The sequence below is a fragment of the Nicotiana tomentosiformis genome, chromosome 12 (genome assembly GCF_000390325.3).
Source record: "Nicotiana tomentosiformis chromosome 12, ASM39032v3, whole genome shotgun sequence".
Lineage (NCBI taxonomy): Eukaryota > Viridiplantae > Streptophyta > Magnoliopsida > Solanales > Solanaceae > Nicotiana > Nicotiana tomentosiformis.
This window is the reverse complement of record NC_090823.1, coordinates 32,475,297-32,502,904: the sequence shown is the minus strand read 5'-3', so window position 1 is coordinate 32,502,904 and position 27,608 is coordinate 32,475,297. Positions and strand designations below refer to the sequence as shown.

Sequence of the window (27,608 nt, the reverse complement as noted above, 5' to 3'; positions counted from 1 at the left end):
ATAACAAGTAACGAGCTGGTCGTTAGGGTAGGCCAACCAAACTAGTTCCTAACTCCTAAGCCATCAAAGACAGCGGATAATCATAAACTTTCTAATGACAAATGTACCCTTCACATGGACACTCGTCAAATTACAGTGAATAAGCAAGTACACAATCAGGCGATGTGAACGAAGCACAAATTGACTTCACTCTTCTTTTTACACTCAATAGATATATTTTAAATCGCCCAATCCAACTTATCAAACACTTTGCTATCTCCGCCCCCTTCTTAATTCATATATATAGTTATAGGTGGCTTTTGAATTCTCAATCTGATACTCCTTTTTTTTGTTTGAATCAAGAACGGATTTTTATTCGTGGGTTTTTCTAAATGGCTGCTATTATACAAGGAATTGGTGCTGCTACTGCACTTTCCTCAGCCAATTCTTTGGATTCCAAGAAGTCACTTTTCGCCAATTCTCGCACATCTTTTTCAGGTTCGTTGCATTTTATGAATCATTTATCTATTTTCCTTAATTGGGTTTTGTAAGTTTTGCTTAAATTTATGCCTTTTTTGGGTTTAATTGATTGTGTATGTTTGGTTCAATTTTTATGATTCTTGGGTTTGTCTAATCTTTGTGTTTTATGGTGGAGCCTTGTTTAGTATCCAAAGTTTGAATCTTTTGTGTTAAATTTGTGGAGTTTATGGTTTTGTTTTGATGCATGTGTTTGTGTTTGTTGGTGCAGAGAGGAAAGGAAGGTTTTGTTTGGTTAGATCTGATGGGCGTTTGAGTTATGGTTTGAACCGACGTGGCGGTGGGGGAAGAGCTGAACAAATAATTACTAATGCAGTTGCTGTTAGTATTCTTCACTCTCACATTATGATATGATTGTGTGTGTTTATGTATGAATGTAATTGTGTACTAGCAAAAATGTGCATAATTAGCTGTCCCAATTTTTCATTTTTAGTCTGTCCGTTCCAATTTGTGTGACTCTCTTTCCTTGTTGTCTTTCCAAAAGAATGACATATTTGTAAATTTTGAATGACTTTAAACTTTTCATTTTATCATTTTACAATTAATGACATGATTTGTAGCCACAAAATGTCTGGCTTGTTTTAGATCACAAGTTTCAAAAGTCGGTCTTTCTATCTATCTTAAATTCTATGCCCAGTCAAATATCATCACATAAAATGGGTTAGAGGGAAATGTTATTGTTTTTGGACTTTGATTTTGGTGTTGTGTGTAATTCTTTTACAGGCAAAAGAAGATACTGCTGCTGCTTCTACTTCATCCAAGCCGGGGTATATTTACTTCTCCTTTGAGTTTTACATGCACATAGTCTTTATAGTTCAAATCGCTTTCTTTTAGTTTGTTGAAGTTAGAGATGAGCACTGTGGTGATGCTGATACTATCAGAGATTTGGGTTAATGTTTGGTTTTGATAAGCTTAGGAGATGACTGTTCTTCTATGCCACGTGTAATGATCAACAGGTGTCTAAACACACAAGTGTGTTATATCTCAGTCGTAGATTAGCTAGGGATATTTATGTCATTTTCTTTCCTTCACACACTTGAGTCGGTTAGCTTAGCTGGAGGTTAGTTATGCCAGCTGTTAATTAGTGGAGTGGTTCACATGTGTATAAGTAGGAACTTGTACAGATACAATCTCAGTTTTGGAAATAATACAATTTCCTCATTTACAATATTTCTCTCTCTACAATTTTCACATGATATCAGAGCATATGCTTTTTTTGTCTAGATTCTTCTAGAATTTTCCAGAAAAACTCAGGTTCTTCGTCAGGTTTCCAAAACTCATTACTTCGATCATGGTTCTGGAGGAAGATACTCCAACTTCTGGAGTTTCTACTTCTGCTACAATGGAGAAGATCGATCATCTTCACCCGTATTATCTTCATGCTTCAGATTCACCAGGTATGGCATTGGTTTTCAGTGCTTTTGATGGAACTGGATATGGCTCATGGAGAAAATCTGTATTAGTGTCACTATCTGCTAAGAATAAGCTTGACTTCATTGACGGAACTTTGCCAAAACCAAAGGAGAATTCTGCTTTTTTTAGCCTTTGGACTCGTTGTAACGACATGGTTTTTGCTTGGTTGTTGAATTCTCTTACAAGAGAAATCAGATCCAGTGTCATGCACTCTAGATCTGTACACGATTTATGGAAACAACTTGAGAAGAGATATGGACAATCGAATCTGGCACAGCTATTTGAATTGCAAAAACAACTAGTAGAAACTGTGCAAGGATCAAATAACATTGCAACCTATTTCAATAACATGAAAGCAATTTGGGATGAAATTGAGCTACTTGATGTAGGGTTGTGTGCAGTTGTGCAGAGTGTACATGTGGAGCACCGGAGAAAAACAATGCACTTGAAGAGAGACAGAAGTTAGTCCAATTCCTAATGGGACTGAATGAGTCATACACTGCCTGTAGAGGAAACATAATGATGATGAATCCTTCACCAGATATTGATAGAGCTTACTTTCTTCTATTGCAAGAGGAAAGACAGAGGAGTATACAACCTTTGGGGAATTATCCTAGTGATTCAAGTTCATTTACTGGTACTGGGCAGAATGCTAGTCAAGGACAATACAGGTTTAACAATAACCAAGGAAACCCAACCAATGGACTAAGAAACAGTCAGACTCAACATCAGGATTACAAGAGGAATAATTCTACCAATCTCATTTGCAGATATTGTAAGAAACCAGGACATACCATTGAGAAATGTTATAAGATTCATGGCTATCCCCTCAACTTTAAAAATAACAGACTTAGACCTTTCAATAATCATGCACACAGCAATGCAACTAGCACTCAGGAAGATACTCAATCACATGCTACTGATGTCAGTATAGGTATTAAGCAGGAACAACTCACTCAGCTAATGGAGTTATTACAACAGGTTAAATTTGGACAGCAGGGACCTTCCAGTTCTGAGACCAATGCAACAGCTAATTGTGCTGGTATACACTCCTCTTCTCTTCCACTCATCACCTCTAAAACACATTTTTGGATCCTAGATTCTGGAGCTTCAGAACACATGACTTTTGATGCATCTATTCTACTTAATGTTGAACCTCTGCCACAGCCTGTCTATGTTAATCTACCTAACTCCTATAGGATCAAAGTTACACATGCAGGGAAAGTTCCTATTCACCCAGAATTAACTCTAAATAAAGTTTTACTAGTGCTAAGTTTCAAATTCAATCTGATCTCAGTGCAGAAATTTTGCTTACAGTTCAATAGCCTTCTCATGTTTGGTGCTACTTCCTGTGTGTTGCAGGGCCTTTCCTTGAAGAGGCCTCTGGCTCCTGGTAGGGTGAAGAATGGACTCTACCTTTTTCAATCCTTCTATCCTCCTGCTGATTCTCTGCACCAAAGCAAACCAGTGTCAACTATTCCAAATAATTGCACTCAGCTTATTGCTAATTCTTTGTCTAGTTGTTCTACTAATGTTTCTTATTCTGCTGAGTCTTGTCACAAATTATGGCATGTAAGACTTGGGCATATGCCTATTTCTAGTATGAAAAACATTTCCTTTTTACCTAAAGCTGCTCTTATTCCTGATACATTCCCTTGTACTATCTGTCCCATGGCAAGACAACATAAATTGCCCTTTCCTGTTAGTACTACCTCTACTTCTCACACTTTTGAGCTTATACATATTGATACCTGGGGACCTTATAACACAACAACTCATGATGGTTTCAGGTACTTCCTCACTATAGTTGATGATTTTAGTAGGGGTACCTGGACCTATTTACTGAGCACTAAGGGTGACGCCTTTACTGTTTTAACCTCTTTTGTTTCTATGGTGGAAAGGCAATTTTCTGCTCAAGTAAAAGTTATTAGATCTGATAATGCCCTTGAGCTAGGGGGCAGTTCTACAGCCAAAACCTACTTTAATGATAAAGGGATAATTCACCAAACCTCTTGTGTAGCCACACCCCAACAAAATGGAATTGTTGAACGGAAACATAAACATCTTCTTGAGACTTGTAGAGCACTATTGTTTCAGTCCAAAGTACCTCTAGTCTACTGGGGAGATTGTTTACTCACTACCACCTATTTGATAAACAGATACCCTACTAAATTGCTCCACTATAAGTCACCTTATGAAGTATTATTTGGCACACAACCTGACTATACCTCCCTTAAATGCTTTGGCTGCCTATGTTTTGCCTCCACTTTATCTCAACACAGAAGTAAACTTGATCCCAGGGCCACTCCATGTGTTTTTCTTGGTTACTCTTTTGGCAAAAAGGGTTACAAACTACTTAACCTCACTACTCGGGATTTGTTTGTTTTCAGAAATGTTATATTCCATGAATCCATTTTCCCTTTTTCTCTAATGACTTCCCCTTCTCCTTCCTCCTCTCCTCTTTCTTCTATTGTCCCTCCTATGGATTTCTCTTCTAATCCTATTCATGTTCCTTCTTTCTTAGATTCTCCTCCTGCTTCTCCACTTTCCCCTTCCCCTCCTTCTCCTAGTGTTACTTCTCCTTCTTCTTTACCTCCTACTCCTAGTCTTGTTCCTCTTCCTCATTCTCCCCTCTCTCCTTCTTACTCTTATCCCCCTTCCATTTTCTCCTCTTCTCCCTTATTCTCTGATCACCCACCTCCTATTGCACTGCGCAGATCCGTAAGACGCCACAAAACCCCTGCTTATCTCTCAGATTTCATCTGCAATGCTCTTCACCTCACTGATGTTTCTTCTCCCTGTTTCCTTTCCCCAGTCACCCCTGCTCCCTTTCCCTTTTGTGCTTTGTCTGCCTCCAATCAACATGTTTTTCAGTCTATCTCTCATATCCAAGAGCCTGTCTCCTACTCACTTGTTGCTCAGCATCCTGGCTGGCAGGATGCCATGGCCATGGAACTGGATGCCTTGCTTGCCAATGATACCTAGGAAGTGGTACCTCTCCCTAAAGGCAAGAAAGCCCTTCCTTGTAAGTGGGTGTATAAGGTTAAACTTAAATCTGATGGTTCTGTTGAAAGGCTTAAGGCTCGACTGGTGATTAGAGGGGATACTCAAAGGGAAGGCAATGACTTCACTGAGACATTTTCCCCTGTTGTTAAAATGACCACTATTCGATGTATTTTGGCTATTGCTGTGAAGAAGGGTTGGGGCCTCTACCAGTTGGATGTCAATAATGCATTTTTACATGGTGACCTCCATGAGGAGGTTTATATGAAATTTCTTGCAGGTTTCTCTCCTCCCTCTCCTCACCTAGTTTGTCGTCTAAAGAAGTCCATATATGGTCTGCGACAGGCCTCTCGTCAGTGGTATGCTAAACTGACAGCTGCCTTGAATTTTAAGGGCTTCACTCACTCTCTCAACGACTACTCTCTGTTCTATAAGCGAAGTGGTGATTCTGTGTCTATTGTGGCAGTTTATGTCGATGACATTCTATTGACTGGCAATAATATGCAAGAATTAACTGATTTGAAAATTGTTCTTACATGCTGAGTTTCAAATCAAGGATTTGGGTGACTTATCACTTATCTTTTTTTCTTGGCATGGAAGTCCTTAGGGAGCCTCAAGGTCTGATTCTCAGTCAACACAAATTCACCCTTGAGTTGCTCTCTAAATTTGACTGTCTTGCTGAGCGACCTGCTTCTTCTCCTTTGAATCCTACTTGCAAACTGTTTGCTGGTGTGGGGGACCCTATCCCTGATCCTTCCCTTTACTGTCGTCTCCTTGGCAAACTCAATTTTTTGACCCATACTCGTCCGGACCTTTCTTTCGCTGTGCAACATCTCTCTCAGTTCATGCAAGACCCTAGATTCCCTCATTTGGATGCTGCCAAACACTGTCTCCGTTATCTTCTCAAAGATCTTGGCTTGGGCCTTTTTATGACTTCCTCTCCTTTTGACCTTCTTGCTTTCTGCGATTCTGACTGGGGTTCCTGTCCTGATACTCGCCGCTCCGTCAGTGGTTTTTTTATCAGTTTGGGGTCTTGCCCTATTTCTTGGAAATCTAAGAAACAACACTCTATTTCTTTGTCCTCCGCCGAGGCAGAGTACATATCTATGCGTCGTGTTGTGGCTTAGTTAACCTGGCTAGTTCGCCTTCTCTCCGATTTGTCTCTTCCTCCTTCGTTACCTGTTCCGCTTCACTCTGACAGTCAGACGGCCATTTACATAGCCAAAAACCTCGTCTTTCACGAACGCACTAAACATGCGGAGCTTGACTGCCATTTTGTCCGGCAGCAGTTCCAATCTGGGCTTATCTCTCTTTCTTTTGTTCCTACTCGTCTGCAATTAGCCGATATCTTTACCAAATCCTTACCGGGTCCCTTGCATCGTGACATTTTGGGCAAGTTGGGGGTTCAATCTGCACCCTCCAACTTGAGGGGGGGTTGTTGAAGTTAGAGATGAGCACTGTGGTGATGCTGATACTATCAGAGATTTGGGTTAATGTTTGGTTTTGATAAGCTTAGGAGATGACTGTTCTTCTATGCCACGTGTAATGATCAGCAGGTGTCTAAACACACAAGTGTGTTATATCTCAGTCGTAGATTAGTTAGGGATATTTATGTCATTTTCTTTCCTTCACACACTTGAGTCGGTTAGCGTAGCTGGAGTTTAGTTATGCCAGCTGTTAATTAGTGGAGTGGTTCACATGTGTATAAGTAGGAACTTGTACAGATACAATCTCAGTTTTGGAAATAATACAATTTCCTCATTTACAATATTTCTCTCTCTACAATTTTCACATAGTTGCCACTTGTCTCTCCTAATACTTGTCTTCTAGAGCTCTAATCACCACTTGTTTTATGAAAATTCATGTCCTAGGGGTGGCTTGTTAGTAGATCAGATTAGTTATTCATCATGGCTCACTAGGGCAATGTTTGACAATCTTGGCTTAAATAGGAGCTTGGCTGGTAGGATTATTTTTTTTGGTGGAGGTACTAATCTTGATGGAGTTGTTAAAAGGAAATAAGGAAAACAAAAAAAATAGCTGTTGCTGTTTAACTTCAGATGATGCCTGTTCATCCTGAAATGAACATGTCTAATTCTCCTCTTTGTTCCGGAAAGGAAACAAAAGGAAGGAGAGGGATGGTGGGAGTGATATGGTTGTGTTTGGATTAGTACGAGGGATATAAATCAGGAAAAAATAGAAAAGAGAGACAGGAAGGGACTATGTAGCGATTAGAAGCCCAACCCTTGTTTCCATCCAAAAGTATGTGTAGTTTCCATCCAAAAGTATGTGTACATAGATAAAGGATACAATTTTAGCGGATCTTTTCTTTTAGCCAAGCAAGTCTCCTGTGGACTTTTCTGAAAAAACAGGGAGTTATTAAGGGTCGTTTGGTTGTGGTATTAGAGCAATTAATCCTAACATAGAATTCCACATATATAGGATATACATTCTGCATAAGATAATTAATAGTTTGGTTGCATAAGAAAAGAATAATTGCCGCATAACAGCATTTGGTTGGCGGTATTAAATAAAACTCGAGTTAACATGCGGGATAGAATGTGGAATAAGAATATGTGTATTAGCAATGGAAGGATTAAACTGTTTAAAGACAAAAACGTCCTTGTAAAGTAAGTAATTCATGTATAATAATCCTTCATATTAGTCACCGCATAAACAACCCTCAATTGTAATTCCTGCATAACTAGTAAGTGAACCGAACGATCCCTAAAGCTATAAATTGTGTGTATTCTCACTTTTCTTTCTTGTAGTACTTTCACTTTTTTATCTTTTATTTGCTCCAAAATTTTGAATTTCTTTTTTTGCCATCACATGTATTTTATTGATGGGAAAACAACTCTAAGATGTTGGCTTATCCAAACAAGACAAAAAAAACCTAAGATGTTGATTGTTGCTGAAACCGTACGGCTATACGAAAGATCAATTCCTAGTTCAAGCTTGTAAGGAACTGATTAAATCTTAGATTGTGTCCATATCATTTAATTAATTTCACATACACCAAAAAGCTACCAAAAGTGTACAACTGTACTGACGTCTTGGAATGCATTTTGCCTTGCGCACCATTTTACTGCTTGAACCTGTCATGCGACTCACAAACAAAAAGAAGAGAACTGTGACTCTCTCTCTCTCTCTTGATATCTCACCATCTCCTATTTGTTATTGCTAGAAAAATTCCCTTCAACTCTATATGGATTCATTGCGGTCCTTGCTAATAGAGTTTGCCAACGTCAGTTTTTTAAAAGTTTTCTTAAATGTAAGCTAGTAATGTTATTATTGTAATTTTTCACTGACCTATAACCCCAACATAGAGCTGCTTTTGCATGAGGTATAGAACCAATTTTTTCGCACTCTACAATATATGTCGATGAATATATCCTTCTTCCTCCCTCTCTATGAATTTCTATGAATGCTCTTAGCAAAAATGTGGTCTCTATTTTACAGAATAAACCCAAAATGGTTTGGTGTCACCGTTGTAATGCCTATAATAATGCCCCTAAGTCTATGCACTACCCCTCTTTTCCAAAGTTTTATAAGTAACACCACTATAGTTTTTCCAGCTCATGCAAGTACATTTGTATATAGCTATACCTGGTAATTACCAGTGTTTCTATTGAATCATCATATCAATGTCTTCGCTAAGAAGAGAAACTGATTTTTCCAATTCAATTTTGAGACTTGACTTCAAAAATTTTGGTCTTTGGATTTATCATGTATGTGAATTACCTGATTTTCATATCTATGCAATATCTGCTTAATTAGGTTTGAGACAGAGAAATTATGGAAACATAAACAAAATGGAGAGTTGATGATCCATGTTGAACAAATACTTTGAATTATCATGAGAAAAGGCACGATGGAGGTTTGCTTTCTTGGTGTAAGGTCGAACAGATGCTATGATGGAGTAGAGTGTTCTCTCTGTGTGTGTATAGTGCGGGGAAATGTATTTGGCTGGTCGGATATGCACTCTGTTCAAAAGGAAGGTGGCATATTTTGTAGGAAATTTAGCTTACTTTCCCACTTCATACTTGTTGAATTTCTGATTTTTCCTCTCTTATTTGTTGGGTTCTGAGGTTCTAATTACATGAATGATATAGGCAACCAGAAGCTAGTAAGGAGGTCTCTTATTCATTCTCTCTTCCTCATGCATAAAATTCCTGCTGTGGAATTCCTGTTACTGATCTGGTTGTTTGAGGGGTATAGATCTCGTTTAGTTTTGATGGTGGTCATAACCAACATTATCTTTGAATGTAGAAGGACTCTTCCGAATGATTGGGGATAGATTGTCTGTGGTTTTAAAAGAACTCTATAACTGTGCTTGCTTAATCATTAAACTTACGTCACTGAATAGATCTTTGTTGGGTGGTCAGCTATGCACTCTTTTCTCATATTTTTTAATGTCGATCATGGTGTGAACTATATCAATTATCACTTACCTGATTGTTCTTTATCTAGCTTTCTTGTTGCTTGATCACACCACTTATGTGATTGAATGTACAATCTTTAGGCATGAACTATTGCTCTTTGAGGCCCTCCGTGAAGGTCTTGAAGAAGAGATGGACAGAGATCCCACTGTATGTATAATGGGTGAAGATGTCGGTCATTATGGAGGTTCGTACAAGGTAACTAAAGGCCTTGCCCCAAAATATGGTGATCTCAGGGTTCTCGACACTCCCATTGCTGAGAACTCTTTCACTGGTATGGGTATTGGAGCTGCAATGACTGGCCTGCGTCCAGTTATTGAAGGAATGAACATGGGATTTCTTCTTCTAGCCTTCAACCAGATATCTAACAACTGTGGTATGCTTCACTACACATCTGGTGGCCAGTTTAAGATACCAGTCGTCATTCGAGGTCCTGGTGGAGTCGGTCGACAGCTCGGAGCAGAGCACTCTCAGCGCCTCGAGTCGTATTTCCAGTCAATTCCTGGAATCCAAATGGTTGCCTGCTCAACCCCTTACAATGCCAAGGGCTTGATGAAGGCAGCTATTAGGAGCGATAACCCTGTGATTCTGTTTGAGCATGTTTTGCTCTACAACCTCAAGGAAAGAATTCCAGATGAAGAGTATGTGTTGAATCTTGAAGAAGCAGAGATGGTACGACCCGGGGAGCATGTTACCATTTTAACTTATTCCAGGATGAGGTATCACGTGATGCAGGCTGCGAAGACGCTTGTCGACAAGGGTTATGATCCTGAGGTCATTGATATCAGGTCATTGAAACCATTTGACCTTCACACCATCGGAAATTCAGTGAAGAAGACTCACCGTGTGCTCATCGTCGAGGAATGTATGCGGACAGGAGGTATTGGTTCCAGCTTGACGGCCGCTATAACTGAGAACTTCCATGACTATTTAGATGCCCCTATTGTATGTCTCTCATCACAGGATGTGCCAACTCCGTATGCTGGGACGTTAGAGAACTGGACTGTTGTCCAACCTCCCCAGATTGTTACTGCAGTCGAACAGCTTTGCCAGTGATCAAGTAGTAGAAGCATTTGCGCCATTTCATTCTGTCATTTGCTTATCTCATAGTTCAACTTCTGATTGTTAGTTAAAATGTCTGATTATGTTAGGGATTTTGAGTATTTGGAACTTGTAAGTTCTAGTTAAGGTGAGATGTGTCTGATTGTTTTGTTGTCTAGTACCTACAGCAAAATGGTGTTTAGATTTCATGGAAACAATATCATTGTTTTGTTTCATTTGAGATTAGTTTCTTAACTTAAATTGATAAGATTGTTAGTCATGTTTTTGCAATATATTACCTTTGATACTATTGTAAAAAATATGAAGATTTGAGTAGTTTAATTCAAAGTATCTCTACTATTAAAAAGTAGGAAGTCAGTCAGTTTTTCTTTTTTTGTAAAGATATTTTACTTTTTCTTTTTTCCTTTTTTCTAGAAAATTTCAGAATTATCTAAGAAAAAATAAAATGATAAAATTTACCTTAAATTTTTGGGGCCTCAAAAGGCCTACAACAAAAGCTTTACTAAACTCTCCTTGAGCTACACCTACTTAAAAGTGTAGCAATTTTACAGTAGACTATGGTAATTGAAAATAGCTAACTTAATTATATTGGTTGTATTGCGGTTTCTATGTTTACGATATCTATGACAGATTATTAGAAATCATGCCCATAGCTGGATGTGATTCATATTTACTTGAATATATCATGCCAATATCCTTCTTAAAATAATAATATAGCTTCTGTTAATACATAAAAAAGAGAATAATGTAATGAGGAAGATTAACTAGCTGCTTGAACTCCGTTTGCTATTTTGAGGGTCGTCTTTGGATTAACACAATTAATTAATGACTAGCATGTTTTGCAATATTATACTACTTTTTATATGCATTGTAATAATTGAATCAGATTTTTCTTACATTTGTGCTCACTGTAATGTACGTAACGTGTTAGTAAACGTATGATCCTGAATTTGCTTCGTCTTAAGCAATAGATTATTTTTTAACCACTATTTTTTTTTGTTTGTAATAGAAACACAGGATCCGACTCATCGAAACATACGTAATGTGTTAATTAACTGCAGATACTATGGGTTTTATTTCATAGTTAAAAAAAAAATAATCTTATAAATAACCAAAAAAGGATTCACCTTGAAATTTGTTTATTAATGAAATCCTTGAAATTTCTAATCTAATACATTCTTTGAAACTAGTACAGTACAACTTTTACCATTTGATTGATCTTAAGAATTAGGCTGTCATTTACAAACTTAAGAGGCAAGACTTGCCTTAGTGCCATGATATATCTTGATACCAGTTGATTTTAATAAACAATGTCAAACAAGTAAATTTCTTGTCATTCTGACCCATGTTAACTTTCTTGTTTAATAGAAAGGGCATTTGGGACCTAAAATTTGAACAACTATTTTGCAACAAGAGAACTACAAAAGCTATGGCAGCAGCCTCACTCACATTGCTTATTTGGTTGTTAAAATTAACTCAACAGTACCTTTCTCCTTAATTGAACTTTGAGGTTTGTCACTTGATGTAGAATGCTCTTAAAAAGCACATTTGCATGCCTATCTATTCCCAGTATGCTAAGATAAAATTATCTCTATATATGCAGAAACTATAGAAGGTAACATGAAAAACTAAAACAGCTCCTCAACATCTGATGTTGGATATCACATTTTAAGTCAGAAGGTTACCAACATCATCTCCTCAACATTTACTATGGGAGATCACATTTGAAGTTATAAGACGACCAACCATCTACTAAGCCTAAACATTCTGCAGGTAACAGCCAAAAGGCACGCCAAGGTCATCCTCCCTCTAGACATGGTATATCATGCCAACTTCAATAAGACTAATCTGAGGAATGTTAAGCACCACGGAAGGACCCCTACAGTTCTTGCGCAGAAATGAATACCCAATGTCAACAACAAACTTCTTCAAGAAAGAGGATGATCTCCTAGCTTTCACATAGGAGTGCCCCATTATATATGCAACCCCTGCCTCCTTTGCTTGAATTAAATCTTGAAGCTCATCCCTGACTGCTGGATCCATGCCAGGGTTTTCTGGCAATTGAAACCTCACTCGCCGCCTCCTCATTTGCAGGTTCTCATCAGCATAAGCAGATCTTAGACTTTGGAGGGTCAGAGACTTGCTGCTTTGAATGGAGTCACTCATTCCAAAATCCTCTGAGACAATTAATGTTGAAGTTGACTGTACAGTTTTCTTGCTTATAACTGCCATCCTCCCATCAAATGATGGAGTCTCAGAGCTTGAACACTGTGGTTCCACAGCTTCCATTTGGATAAACTCTGCTATACTTTGGATGAGAAGGTCCTCAAAGTCCCCATCATCTCGCTGTATGTCCTTGTAACCATACCTAACAATGCAACGATACATGCGATAGGGTCTTGGACAAATGCGACCAATGAGGAAGCGCTCCTCCGGTGAGACATAGGGTACGGGAACAGATTTGACGCATAAAAACACCAGCACACTGTGGAATGCGGGGAGATTTGTGACAAAGTGAGAGAAGATAGATGGGACCCCTGTTGCTAATTCTGAGTATACGAGGCCTATCCCGGGGACACGGACAATACCAAGGCTAGGGCCCATGCCAAGGAGCCATTTTAATGGAACTTTGTTGTGTAGATCAAAATTGTACTTCTTGCGAGTTCCATAGTGCCAGACAAACATGACAAACAAGAAGACAAAGGCAAGCACTAGGGAGACCCATCCTCCCTGTGGAATTTTGGTGAACGCGGAAGACAGGTATACACCTTCAATGAACCAGAAGAACAGGAGAAAGCAAGTGGCAAGTGCTATGTTTCTTTGCCACACAAAGATCATGACCAACGTGATTAGAAATGTTGTGATAAACATACCTGTCATGCAAGCTAGGCCTGAAAGAAAAAGAATTCATATGAAAAAACAACCAAGAGTAATAAAAAGACTAAATCAAAACAAAGATTCAATTGTGGACATAAATAGTAAATTTCTTCTGTAATTTCTGCAGAAATAGAAATTGTAACTCAGCGTCATCATAAAAGAAGTTACAATGGCCTCATGGTACTTAGCAAAAGAGAGTACTCTCTGGGAAAAGAAAGCAGATTCTTTTCTCCAGGTCATGCAATTAGAGATCATTTCTTGTTCAACTCTTCTTGTTTTAGATCATCGTTCTTTTCTTTTTCAGAAGAGACTCCTTTTTCCCTTCTGAGGCATATAAATCCCCCATCACAAGGTTTGCAAAGAAGAGTACATAAGTAGAGCTAAGAAGCATAGTAGAAAAATGCAATCACAAAAATTGAGTTGTGATATGCAAGCACAAAATGCAAGCAGTAGAGGTCCGATATATTTCAAAGGATTCATCAAAATTAGACTATTTCCACGTTGTCTATCAAACTATCTCAACCCTCCTCCTTTACATGGGATATGGAACTAGCTACGCTTTGCGAAACAAATTGAGTTGCTTTTGTAGGCAATATGATAGAAATAGTTGGGGAGAAGACATGATGGAGATTGTAATTCTACTTTCCACCGATCAGATCTACTTTGTTTTGGAACTAAATGTTTTTTTTTTCCAAACAAGAAACAAAAAATTACAGTCAGGGGAGCATCTAAATATTACAAAAAAAGATCTTCAACACACTGTTAGGCTTACCATATGCATTTCCAATTAAAATTGTGTCCTGGAAACCAACAGCCACGGAAAGCGTAAGAATCATAAGGATCCAATTTATTTCTGGTATATAGATCTGCCCCTTAACATTCCTTGAGGTGTGGACAATCTTGACTCGCGGGAAGCAACCTAGTGCATTCAATTGCTTGACTATAGAGAATGTAGCTGTGATGATGGACTGGCTACCGACAATGCTTGCAAGGGTAGCAATGACAAAAACAGGCCAATATACACTATCTGCATGAAAGCAATGAGCAGCAGTTGGGAATGACTGAATATAACTTCGTCAACAATCTCGAGAACAGTCTCATTTAAAAGTGAAATAAAGGACTAACCAGGTATTGAATTATAGAAGCTATTCGGGATAGAAGCAATATTTTTGGAAAGAAAAGCGGCTTGACCCATATACTGTACCACCAAGCAAGGGTACACAAGAAATGAAAAGGCAATCTGCATGGGAGAATATAACTTTCAGATTGACATGGTGCAAGTTCTAGAAATAAAACTAATCAATTACTATATTGAATGATATGACGCAGAGAGAAACGACCACTAAAGGCAATATAATATGCCCAGCCACAAGGATAATCAGCTTAGAGACCCAATTCATAGAATATGACCATTTTGGCTGCATTTGCATATGCTATTTATATTGTTTCTTTCAAAATTATTTCCAATCTTAGGCCCAAAAAGCTATTTCAAATGGTTCAAATTTCTCTCAACTTAGATGTCATCTGAAGTCCCTCTCTAAGATTTTATTAATGTTTGGGCAAACAACTGAAGTCCCTCTCTGATTAAAATAAATTCATTATGTTAACCCTTGTAAAACTTGTTTGTTTGCTACAATTGGATCTTTTACATTTTTAATTTGTTAAGGACTTATATATTCAATATTTAAATGCAACCTGAAACATATACTTGCCTGTTGCTTCCCAGCCCAATTATTTTTTCCCTAGTGCACAGGGTTTTCCACAGACACATATGGTGGGTTAAATAAAGAAAAAGCCTCGATTTGGTACCGCATTTGCGGCCGTGATTTTGCTGAAGTTGCGCATAGGTTGACTTACCCTCATTGAGCACGCAGTGAAATGGCCAAGATCTGCAAACATAGCTTCGGTACCTGCTGATGGAAAATGAATTAGAAACAAGATTCAAATTCTGAAGGACATGTTGTCTAATCCTTCTTTCACAAACTAGTAAGTATCGGCACAAACAATGCTCTGAATTTAAAGACTACTTTTTTTCTTGGATAAAGAGCAAAATGTGTAGCTAATATATTTGGTGTACCTGCAACAGAAAGGAGGACACCTCCAAGAGACATCCAACCATGTTTTCTTGTTTCCCTAAAAAACTTGATGATATAGTAGGGAGAAAGACCAGACACAATCTTGGGATTCCAAAATATAATGTTGTAGAGCCCAATCCCAAATATTGATATCAACCAAATGATAACTATAGGTGCAAACAAAAAGCCGACCCTATGGGTCCCAGAATGCTGTAGAGCAAACAGACCAACCAATATCAGGCAAGAAAGCAACAGCACTTCACCTATGATGAAAGATAATTTAATGATCAATGCCTTGGACTGAGGTCACACGGGAGCTATTAAAAGTAGTAAAATAGTAAATCTACCGTGAGATAGGTGTTCCGCTGCAGCCTTGATTCCTGACATGGATGATATAACTGCCACAGTAAAATGATTCCAATTAATAAATACACTAAATTCGACTGAATTTACAGGATTTCAAGCATGTAATAATGCAAAAATTCTGATTGCATTTCTGCACTAGCATAGGCATAGCAAGGTGCTGAATATCTCATGCAAAAAAATTTTATGTTATCTATCATTCTCCAACCAAGGAAGTAATCAATTCATAAACCAGTTTCTTTTTTTGGATAAACTAATAGCTTCCGAGTTACAAATGTACACTAGATAATACCACATAAAAGAAAAGCAAATACTGTTAGAATTATCAACCTGACATTGCAGGTGTAAGAATACCGTCACCAATAACCATGCAAGCCCCCACTAATACAACAATGAGTAAAATTGTACGTGATTTCTTGTGTTTCTCAAGAAATCTCTTTAACGCTAAAGACGATGTCGACTGCCCAGCGAAGCCATATTTGTAAGCAGATAGCTCCTCGTCAGCTGCTTGTTGGTTGGGAAGTAGACTGAATTTTGCATGTCTACAGAGCAGAGAGTAAAGAGCAAATGTACCACCTGGTATTCAAGTATAATTGATCAACACAATCAGGTTCCACAAGTATTAATGCATTCAGGGCCTTCTCTTTAACATACCTTCACCATTATCATCAGCGCTCAATACCACAAATACATATTTGAGCAAAGGAATGAGAGTTATTGTCCAGAATATCAATGAAAATGCACCAAATATTGCTTCTTGAGTCTGATAATCCTGCAACTTCCCTGCAAATATACTCCTATAGACATAAAGTGGCGAAATGCTCAAATCTCCATACACCACCCCAAGACTCTGGTACGCCAATAGTAGATTTCTGGAAATATTCACCAAAGGGAACTGCAAGGTCAAGTATAAGAGCTGAGCTGACTTCCTACACAATCAGTAGGTAGATTAATGCTCAAATGACACAATCAGTAGGTAGATTAATGCTCGAATGATGGGGATTCCCCTTTACTTCTATCCCCTTGCCCACAATGATAAGAATACGAATTTATGGGACTATCAATACAAGTATTCTCATTCCACACTCTATCCTAAAGTAATATATTGATTCCTATATAAGTTAAGCAGATATTACAGCAGCCAAATGCTAGAACATTCCCTTGTGTAGAGCGTTATTCGTCCAATCAATCCAAATAAGGAGATTTCAAACAAAGAAAACTTCAAGCTTCGGGTACATTGTGACTCAAAAGTTGCAATAGTAATCACATAGCCTGAAAATTGTGGAGCACATATTACATGTTACTGTTCAGTTAACTGAAAAGTCTCCATTGTCTTCTTTTCTAGTAGAATTTACAAATTTAAAAGTTTTAATTTCTCAAGTTCATTTTCCAGAACATGTGTTTGGTTCCAAATTTTCTCAACTCAGGTTATATATATTTCCTTCATATGGAAAAGGCAAAATAAAACGAGGAAGTGTTTTGCTACTACATTGCCACATGATTGGTGATGGTGCAACGTGGGCTTGCAGCAGTTATGTTGTTTGCTTGAAATTTGTCATATTTTGCTAGGATAAGCGATTTGTTGACCTCCAATAGACAGCGCAATACTTTACTTGTACCACATGCCCTATCAGAGTAAGTTAAGATAAAAGCATAGCAAAAGTAAAAGAGAAATATTATCCACCTTTGAGGCCAACTTCCCTTTTCTCCTTTCTAATTGAGGTTGTTTAACTTGTCCCTCTTGTCCAACCACAATGATTGTCTCCTGGGCCCCACCTGCAGAAGAGGGAGGTGGTTTCTCCGCATTATGTTGCTCACGATCAGGATTACCTTGATACATCTATTAACCTGCCATTTGGGTCAAATACTCCAAGTTAGATGAAAGTAAAGAACTACCAAAGAGAAAGAAAGACGTTATCCAAGAGACTGCAACCCCCCTCCCGCCACAAGATGCATTTTGCACCTATGAGCAGCTACAAACAACTATCTAAGAAGACATTTTTATCAAAATGTGCAAAATAAGCTGTCACCGATTAAAGCATAGGTACAAGAGCAAAAGGTAAGCACCTGAAAAACTATCATATCTACGATACAATGATTACAAAGCACTGCTAATTTGGAATTAATTTGGACAAAACTGAAAGAGCAGAACTAAGATAAAAGATTTACACATTCAGTGATTGCAAGCATCAAAAGGTAAACTACCCGGAATAACTCAAAGCCTCTAATGGCAAACTGAAAAACCCTTTGTAATAGAAAAATGAACATGATACACAAGAAAAAGATATCCCAGAGTAACCAACTGAAACACCAATAAGTAAACTTCTCGAGATTTGATGAGAAGAGCCAAATGAGGTTGGCAGAAGATTCTTGGAGATCATGTCAACCCTTGTGGAAAAGGCACGAGGGACAACCAGGATATATAGAGCAAGAAGAGGTGAATCCATTTGTTCATAAGCACACTCTTTCAGCACTATCCAGTTTCTCTCAAAATGAAACTTCTTAATATTCAGGAATAGACAAAACAACATCGCCCGCCCAGAGGCGGAGCTAGCCTTTCGGTTGTAGGTTCGGCTGAACCCAGTAGCTTTGGTCTAAACTTTGTATTTATTTTGAGAAATCCATTGAATATATATAAATTATTAACTTTAGAACCCAGTAGGTCCAAACTTTGTATTTATTTTAAGAAACCCATTGAATATATATAAATTATTAACTTTAGAACCCAGTAGCTTAAAAAGATTAAAATTCTGAACCCATAAGCTTCAAATCCTGATTCGGCCACATTGACACCAAGTGTCATTTGCAATTCACTAAAGCTCAATGAAGCTTTTTATTTTACTAAGCTCCCGACAAAAGAGGGGGTTTTTCTTTTCTCGATGAGGTATTCACAATGCGGCAACAAAATTTTCCTCAAGCACAAATGAAAAATAATCTTGATTTCTTAATTAAATAATGGGAACTAAATCAGTTTCTCTTTTTCCATTCATTATTTTAATTATCCTCACAGTATCTTTCATGAATCCTCACAATATTATGCAAAGACAAATAAAAAGTATTAGAAGTTCTCTATATAAAGGCTAAACCACTTCTAGAAAGCATAAAACCTACAGTAAAAGTGGTAACATGTCTAAAATGGTAAGACATATTGCCTGTCAAGATCTTTTTCTTCCATTATAATTTATATCCTATCTTTTGCTAAGTGCATCGATCTCCAAAAATGGTAGGAACAACAATTACATATCAACAAAGTAAGGGAACAAACCAAGTAAAAAGTCCAGGGAAAACTCTTAAAACGACTGAAATTGTTGGCAACGGCGCAGTGAATGACGGTGACATAAGCGACGCCTGAATTTCTTTGTTTGTATTGTGTGTGTGTGTGTGTGGAGAGAGAGAAAGAGAGAGAGGGAGGCAGGGAGAGAGCACGTGATTGTGATAGTGATGGATTAGGGCTTGTTCTTCTCCATCATCTTCGTGTGTAATTGGTGACATTGTGCTACACTTGGCTCCTCCTGCTTGGTCGCGGTTTGTTGACAAAATTCAAGGACATTGTTAATGTTGTCTGTTAAGCTTTTTAAGAAACTGAGCTCTGCTGACTTTATACCTTCTTCTTTTTTTCCTATTGGATATCCCGTATCTGTATTGCGGTTCCATCAAATTCTGATTAGGCCCTAAAAAATCCCATATTAGGATAGAGTGCTTGATAACAAAGACTGAATTCATACTCACGGCTAAGAATGCTATATTTTTTGAACCCGCATTTTACCACTTAGCTATAGTTAATTTATTGGGAAAAGTGACAAATATAACTCTCTACTTTCATATATCGTCTATATTTAACTTTTCTTATATTATCGGATCAAATTTATCCCTACAATCAACAAACTTTTAAAAATACTCATTGATCTATTAAGTAATCCAAAATCTCCCAAATTTCTTTTATTTAAATCACTCGTTATTCTTCTTGATCCACTATTTTTAAAATAATTGGCATTTAAATTAGAGAAAAAAATATTAAATAATATAACCGAATAAACAAAGTATAGTAAATTGAAAAATCTAAATTAGGTAGCTTTTCTAAATTCTAAAAGAATTTACAACATCCCAATTTTAATGAATTCATTGCACCAAATGTATGAAGACTTTGCAAGTATTAGTGATTGAAGTTGAAGTTCCTCGGGAACTTTATATTGTCTAATTCAACTTTACTTTAATTAAATGCCTACACATTGTGCACTCTTAAGTTAGTCGATCGAACTCTATATTAGGGGTGGCATGTGGTCCGGTCTCGTGGGCCGCGGTCCCGGTCCCGGACCGGGCCTTAAATAAACGGGCTTAGCGGTTCCGGGCTAAACAGTCTTTTTGTAAGAACCGGCCTGGGACCGGGCCCACGAACTCATGGTTTCGGGCTAAACGGGCCAGCCCGCTGGCTAAGTGGGACCAGCGGCTAAAAATTATTTTTTTTAAATAAATTAAATAGAAATTAGAGACAAAAAGATGTTAAAAAAATATCTAAGGCAATGCCTTGTAAATTTATTATAGAATCGTGACCTAAATATTTTAATTCAAATTTAAATACAAAAATATTGTAAAGAGATATTCAAAGCAATATCTTGTAATGTTATTATAGCATTAAAAAAATATGGCAATATCTTTCTTAATCTCCCTCCCCCCTATGGAATGAGCACAACAAGGTGTTAATACCACCATTGAGAACAAAAAGAAACTAATCAAGATGTGCCAAAATACAAGTTACATAATACACACTAATTTTTGATCATACAAGTTACATGGTATCTCTTACCAAAAATATTTTTTAAGGAAGACATCTTAATTAATCAAGTAATAGCAAATAAAAAAAAACAAAAACTATAATATTAAGACTTAAGAGTTGGAACGAGTTTACCGAATTAACGAACAACTTGTTAAAAATTGATTATCGTTGAAGACTTTGAAGACTTCAATTCACCAACTTCACAAATTTTTCACAAATTGTAACAACCTCAATATTTTTTTTACTATTTTTTGGAATAAAGTAAGCAATAGTAGCAAGTATAGAAGAAAATTAGAGAGAGATTGTGATAGATTGATATTGGTTTTATAAGAAAAATGAAAGAATGAGGGGACATTTATAGTTGAAAATAGGGAAAAGGTATAATTATAAAAAGTTTGGGGTTAAATGGATATTTTCTAAATAGCCAACGATTATTTTTTAAAGGCCAACGACTATTTTTTTAAATAGCCAAACGACTACTTTTTTTAAAAAAAAATTACCGTTGGGCCCGTTTGGCCCGCCAAGGGACTAGTCCGATCCCGGTCCCTTGGCGGGCCAAACGATACCGGTCCTAACGGTTCAAAGGCAAGAACTGGCCCACGAGACCGGCCCAAGCCAACCACTAGCGGTCCTACGGGTCCCGGTCCCGGCCCACTAGGCCCGCGGTCTCGGGCCGGTCTCGGGCCCGGACCGACCCACTTGCCACCCTTACTCTATACTAACCACGCAATGACAAAATATATTTGAATATACATGTACATACATGATGATCAGCTGCATATAATACACAATAAATAGACCCACTAAATTCTACGGTGTGTATATGATTGAAAAATAAATAAAATTCTAAACTAATTTTATTTATTACAAGAAGAGAAATGGTGCATTGGTAATTAAAAAAAATACGAATAATTTGTATAGTCTAGTAACTTTAACATTCATATCAATAGTAATTTTTGAAAATAATGGAGCAAGAAGAACAACAAGTGATTTAAATAAAAAGAATTTGGGAGATTTTGGATTACTTAACAAATCAAGGGGTATTTTTAAAAGTTTGCTGATTGTATGAGTAAATTTGGCCCGATAGTATAACGGTAGGGGTAACTTTTGTCCGATAGTACAACGAAGGTTAAATGTAGACAATATATGAAAGTTGAGGGGTATATTTTGCGATTTCCCTAATTTATATGTATATTTACTTCAATTTTAAACTACTAATGTTAAATTACTTAATTTAATATAAATACATAATGCAAGTAAATATTAGCTGTAATATAATTTATGTATAACTAATATAACGTTATGCGGATCAAATACAATATTTTTATATCAAAGGAACTTATAAAGAAATTCAACATAATATTTTACATGGATAAAATGTGGAATATGAATATATTTACTAGCACATGGATAAGGGTACCTAAAGAGGAAAATGCACAAATTTCTTTTTTTTTGGGGGTCTAAAATACATAATTCCTACGTAATAATTCCTGCACTATTATTCACTATATAACAATTCACTCAATATTATTAACCACATAATAATTCATACATTATTATTCCTTTCATAAATTAAACAACCACCTTACTACAATATCCCCGTAACTAAACCATCAACCAACCCATGCATTGTATGGGCGAAAACTTTATTTTATGTGTTTGACCTAGTCAGGGATAATAAAGCCTTTGGTGGCTGTGACGTGTCGACACAACTCCAAAAGGTCGAGGTCATATGTGGAGGATAAGTCGTTGTCGAGGTCGAAATGGCTTAGCAGAAGATGAGGACAAGCATCCACCTTCGGTACGAAGTGATAACCAGTTTTAGGAGTTAGATTCCCTAAAGAACATTCTAATAGATATTCCTCTATGTTGTACTATCTAGGGTTTTGTGACCCATGTGCTCTTGTAAATAGGAAGAGATTTAGATTAGAAAGGGGATTGGACCTTTTGTAAAGAATTTTATCAAACATTCGATGTACAAGATTCTCACTTTATTGAATAGAAACACGGCTTGACTTTACACTTCCCTTCTTTTATTCTTCTCTCTCGATCCAAGAGGGATTGGAATATACAATCACTAATCAACCTCCATCATTATCAGAAAACACATTTGAAAATCTTATCCTTGTCGGGTAATCTTTATCTGATTTACTAGTTGAAACTCATTTATTATTATCATTTATTGCTCTCCTTTATATTTTTAGGTCTTTATTACTCCGTATTATCTCAAGTTGTTTTCTTTAGCGTTACACACTAAAGTACTTACCATAAAATATTGGAATTGTCCTTGATTATTGATATTGGCTATGATTAATCCCATTTTTCTATCAATCTAATTGTATAAAACCAAAATCTATTTTTTGGTCATACAGTTTGGCGCCATCTGTGGAGATTTTATAGTCAAACTATTAGTTTTCAACCAGGGAAAAGTCGACCAAGGAAAGGGATCATGAGCGGCATACAACATCCCGCTTAATCTAATAAGTGTCATCGACAAAGGGTACGAAACTCATGACAAAGAAATAACCCCTACAGCATCCCCCAGGCTAGGGAAGTCGCCGACACCCTTCTGCAGCATGACCAAACCCAACGGAAAAGACGCTTCCATATCCGCGGAGGAAGGAGCACTACCTGCCATAAAAAAACTCTTAAAGGCCTAGCTAACAGACACCTTGGTCAATGTGATGAGTAAGCACGTCCTATGCACGACCGTGCAAACCCCAAGGATTCCTGCAGCCTAGCATAAGAATTGGCAAGACAACCAACTGAACCCTCCAACTTCATGTAATATCCATATAACTACTGACAATGTAGGTGATAACGCCCTCACGTCCGTGTTAAAAAGAATGGAAGAAATGGAGAGTGAGAACATGGCACTCAAAGAACAGATAGAAGAACATCAAGAACGGGTCGACAAGATACCAGATGCCCCCAAATTAATACCAAAAAGAGATACCGACAGGTTTATAGAGCAGCCGTATAGGGAAGAAGCAGCTCCTCATGCCATACTGAAAACCTTCAAGATGCCCCCGTACCTCAGGATCTATGATGGGACGACTGATCCTGACCATGTGACCCATTATGTCACCGCACTAAAGGGCAACGACCTCACCAAAGAGCAGGTGTCCTCCATCTTGTTAGAAATGTTCGGTGAAAGTTTCACATGGGTAGCGTTAACGTGGAACTTGCAGTTGTCGGCCTACTTGATCGGGTCCAAGCCTGCACTACTATTGAATAGCGAGAATGGTCGATGCAGTTTTACCCAACATGGTCGGGATCGAATCCAAAGGGAGTTAATTGATTTGGAATTAGGTTTATATCTAAGTCTAGATGCATGTTTTGCTCCTAATTACGCTTTCACACACTTTGGTTTTGATTCTACTTCTAATTATATTCTATTGTATACAATGATTAAAGCTAAGTACAATATTTTTTTAATTCTGGTTTTCAAGTGTTTAAAAGAACTAGGGTAGTGACTTTCCGCCTAGGTGGTTATCTAACGGGTAGCAAGAATCTAGGGCAAGCTTGATTAATTTGGGGTCGTAATATAGCTATCATACCCAAGTACTCATTCTATACCTCTCGATAGTTTGAGTGATTTTGCCCAATTTGGCTTTCTCAAGTCCAAATGGGTATTCATGCAAGTAATGTGATATTAGCTCAAGTCGGGTATTACTATCTCTAGGTTTAACCCTTTAATTGGGGCTATCAATTTCTTTAGTTCACCCCAATTCCTTGCTAGCCTAGTTTTCCTAGACTTACTCCTTCTTTCTCAAGAAGAGACTAAGTCATGAAAGCATGAATCAATGTTTGCAACCACTAATTCTACAATTCTAGCAAGAACTAGGCTAAATATCACTAACCCATAGACATTCAAGCCCTAAAATTCAGTACCCATTAAATACCCACACTAGGGTTAGGTCACAACCCTAGCTATGAGTCTAGCTACTCATAGAAATAGCAGAAATCAAAGATGAAAAGAAGATAAAATTCATAATACTAGATTAAAAGATGAAAATCTAATGTTATAAGGTGAATCTAATACAAATTTCCCCAAAAGGGAAGTTCCGCCCGTCTCACGTGCTCAGCAAATACACAACTTTCCCTAAAAATGACAAAAAGTTCTATTTATACTAAGCTGAAATTTTCGGACACAAATACCCCTGCGAAGGTTACGCGGCCGCATAATTCTGACCACGGCCGCACTCTTGCTTTAGCGGCCGCGTAATTCTGATCGAGGTCCACGTTCTTCACTTCTGGATCTGGGTTGAGCATGGTTTCGCGGACCGCATAATTTCCATCGCGATCGCGTAGGAGACTTTCGCGGCCGCATAATCTTGACGCGGACCGCGCTTCTTGTTTTTGCTTAAAATGTAAGCTCTCTGAACCTCAGCAACCGCGGTCAGTGTAATTCCAATCGCGGCCACGCAGGTACTTTCGCAGCCGCACCCTTCTGACACGGTCCGCGTTTATGTTTTAGCCCAAAAATCCATCTCTGAATCTTCCTTTCGCGGACCGCGAAATAGTGCTCGCGACCGCGTTGTAGCTTTTGCGGCCGCACAATATTTGTGTGGTCCGCGTTTCACATCTTATGGCCCAATCTTGGTTTTTGTTCGAGTTTTGAATCCTTTATGAGTTGATTATGACTCATTTGGCTCATTTTGAACAATCCCTACAAGTGAGCATATTATATTAGTTTTCGGGAATACCTTCACGCATTTTTGGCCCTAAACAAAAGTAAAAGAGAGCAAAGAATAGGTTAAAATCCCTACTTATCAACTCCCCCAAACTTAAGCTTTTGCTTGTCCTCGAGCAAATAAGGTAATTCCCACCTCCACAAGAATAAGAAAAGGATATTTTAGCTGGCCTAAGATGACTCCATCAAGCATCAATTGGGACAAACAATTACTCTCAACACAAATGAATTATCAACAACACCATGTTATGACCTCTTGAGTACTATAGTTTTAATGTGACACTAGAGCATCAAGAGTTGACTCAATTCATCAAGGACGCTCGCTCTATCAAGTAGGTCATTGTGGATACCAAACTTCTCCTCCTCTACTCTCCATGAGCAAATCTCACTTTTTAGAATGTACCACTTAAAACAAGGATTGTGAAGAAGTGCGCTCATCACTCTCAAAAGAATGCCACAAGTCCGGCTCTAAGTACCATAAGCTTGCCCCTTATGTAAATCACCACTAATGTAAGCTCACTCAACTTGAAATCAAATAGGTCTTTAATGGGATGTAATGAATGCTTTTGGATCAAGGTAGGACTTTTCGAACTATGATGGTTTCATCTTTCCTTAAGCATTCTATTTTCTCATTTCAGCTCATACTTTCTTGACTCTTTGAGTCATTTTCTTCTTCCTTAGGGGAACTAGAGAGACACACTGTCACTCTTTCTTACTCATGACAATCATTTTTCTCCTTTTCTCATCATTCCATGTCTTTCATCATTGCGTTCTTTGAATCCCTTTAACCTTCACTTTCTTTTTGATGTATTTCTTTTTGGCTTTTCTTCCTTTTCTTTGCCTTTCCTTTTCATTAATTCTTTTTCTTCTTTGAAATTTTTATCACTTTCAACTTCCTCGTCTCTCCCCCAAACTTATGCTTTTGCCAATTTTTCATCATGAATGCTAAGGAAAGATTGGGTGCCAAGAGAGGGTCATTATAGAACGGATAAAGGCTTGTAATGTGGCTATTGAATGAAAAAGGCTTAGGCTCAAAGGGGTTGACTAGGGATATCATATTGGTAGGCTACGGAAGCTTTCAAAGTCCAAATTGGACCAAGGAGAGCCTACAATCATTTCTCAAATCGAGTTACACTAAGAATTTTACCTAGACAAACATTCAGGGCAAGTTATAGACTTATTGGCACGAGACTTGGACTTGCAATTCAATACCTCACCTCTCAAGCTGCTGGATTATTAAAGAGAATAGAGTCGAGGTCCCACAACAACCCTAGCTAAGATTGAAAATCACAGATGGCTCAAGGAAATCACTCGATGATTGTTTTAGTCAACTCAAGAGTCTAAAAGTCACAACTAGGGCTAATCTTTGCCAATCAGCTTGTCTCTAACCATGAGGTCGAAGATAAATGTGTTAGTACCAAGTGAAGCCTGCTTGAGACACTTTTATTCATTACTACTACTATATACACCAAAATAAAAAAAAACGGACTTGATCCCTTAAGAAGGTTGTCATGCCATCCATCGTTGGGAAGAGCCACCCGGTTCACACAACATCCACCTTTGGAAAGAACTGTGGCATTAAGAAAACCAAAGTCTTATTGTTCACACAAAATGTAAAAAAGAAGATAAAAACTTAAAAAAAAGCTACTAGAGGAAATAAGAAGCTAAGCTATTAAGGAAAAATAACGAAAGAAGTTATGAAGTAAACTATGAAAAGTAAACTGAATATGTACAAAATGGATTACACGAATATATACATAATGGAAATGAATATATACATCGAATGGTAAAATTATATACATATTAAAAGTGAAAATAACGGTAAATAAAGATAAAGAAAAATAGTATCATAGTTATTACATACCAAATGTCATCACAAATCAAATCAAAATGGACCACCCCCCCTCCAAATAAAAAATAGCATTGTCCTCAATGCTAATATCAAAATAAGATTAGGGAAAGGTTAGGGTGTAAAGACAACTCCCTATGTGGTTTCTGTCTGCATCGGGTCAGGAATATGAGTGGGGTCCTCAGACTGCATAGGATCATCTCCCTCCATGTCCTCTAACTGGACCTCTATATGCTCTGACTGGGGGACCATGGGGTTTCTGAGCATCTGGATCATCTCCTCAACAATATGTGTAGTGGCAGTCGGCTCCTCAGACTGGCCAGCTGCTGCATCTGATGCCTCATGCACTAGTGTAGGTGCTGCTGGGCTGTCTCCTTCATGAGCATGTCCAGTGGAATATCACCGGCAGAAGCAATCTTCTGAACCTCTTTTCTCAACTTCTCCACCGAATGCTTAGATGCCTGAGTTTTCCACATCTTCTTCACCTGCTTCCCCAAATCCTTGATAATCATCCCATGTGTATCAAGAGTCTTACAGATCT

General features: G+C 37.8%; 2 protein-coding genes across 4 annotated transcripts; one reads left to right on the top strand and one right to left on the bottom strand.

Moving 5' to 3' along the window:
* The first annotated feature begins 30 nt into the window (after positions 1-30).
* On the top strand, positions 31-10,692 carry LOC104120301 (pyruvate dehydrogenase E1 component subunit beta-3, chloroplastic-like). Of its 2 annotated transcripts, XR_011412921.1 has the most exons (5): positions 31-477; positions 728-837; positions 1,240-1,283; positions 9,455-10,517; positions 10,566-10,692. XR_011412921.1 is itself a non-coding variant. In XM_009632044.4 (4 exons), the coding sequence occupies exons 1-4, from the start codon at positions 372-374 to the stop codon at positions 10,425-10,427; spliced, it is 1,233 nt and encodes a 410-aa protein (XP_009630339.1). In that variant the 5' UTR covers positions 31-371; the 3' UTR covers positions 10,428-10,692. The 2 variants fall into 2 exon arrangements, 1 of the variants encoding a protein (XP_009630339.1); XM_009632044.4 differs by having other exon boundaries at positions 9,455-10,692.
* A 1,316-nt stretch (positions 10,693-12,008) lies between these two features.
* On the bottom strand, positions 12,009-19,358 carry LOC104120299 (potassium transporter 4-like). Of its 2 annotated transcripts, none has more exons than XM_070191458.1 (10): positions 18,989-19,358; positions 17,433-17,596; positions 16,403-16,643; positions 16,079-16,324; positions 15,733-15,783; positions 15,388-15,648; positions 15,168-15,220; positions 14,436-14,550; positions 14,083-14,337; positions 12,009-13,324 (listed from the first exon to the last, which is right to left on the bottom strand). In XM_070191458.1, exons 2-10 carry the CDS (start codon positions 17,586-17,588, stop codon positions 12,243-12,245), a joined length of 2,460 nt encoding a protein of 819 aa, XP_070047559.1. In that variant the 5' UTR covers positions 17,589-17,596; positions 18,989-19,358; the 3' UTR covers positions 12,009-12,242. The 2 variants fall into 2 exon arrangements, with proteins under 2 accessions (XP_070047559.1, XP_009630338.1); XM_009632043.4 differs by having other exon boundaries at positions 19,014-19,356.
* Between the last annotated feature and the right edge of the window lie 8,250 nt (positions 19,359-27,608).

What these genes read in the sequence shown, in the direction of transcription:
- LOC104120301 (XM_009632044.4), top strand. Translation starts at nt 372, where the DNA reads ATGGCTGCTATTATACAAGGAATTGGTGCTGCTACTGCACTTTCCTCA. An exon ending in TTCTCGCACATCTTTTTCAG is followed by an intron (nt 478 to 727) that starts GTTCGTTGCATT and finishes TTGTTGGTGCAG; the next exon opens with AGAGGAAAGGAAGGTTTTGT. An exon ending in TAATTACTAATGCAGTTGCT is followed by an intron (nt 838 to 1,239) that starts GTTAGTATTCTT and finishes ATTCTTTTACAG; the next exon opens with GCAAAAGAAGATACTGCTGC.
- LOC104120299 (XM_070191458.1), bottom strand. Translation starts at nt 17,588, where the DNA reads ATGTATCAAGGTAATCCTGATCGTGAGCAACATAATGCGGAGAAACCA. An exon ending in AAGGGAAGTTGGCCTCAAAG is followed by an intron (nt 16,644 to 17,432) that starts GTGGATAATATT and finishes TTGACCTTGCAG; the next exon opens with TTCCCTTTGGTGAATATTTC. An exon ending in TTTAATTGGAAATGCATATG is followed by an intron (nt 13,325 to 14,082) that starts GTAAGCCTAACA and finishes TTTTTCTTTCAG; the next exon opens with GCCTAGCTTGCATGACAGGT.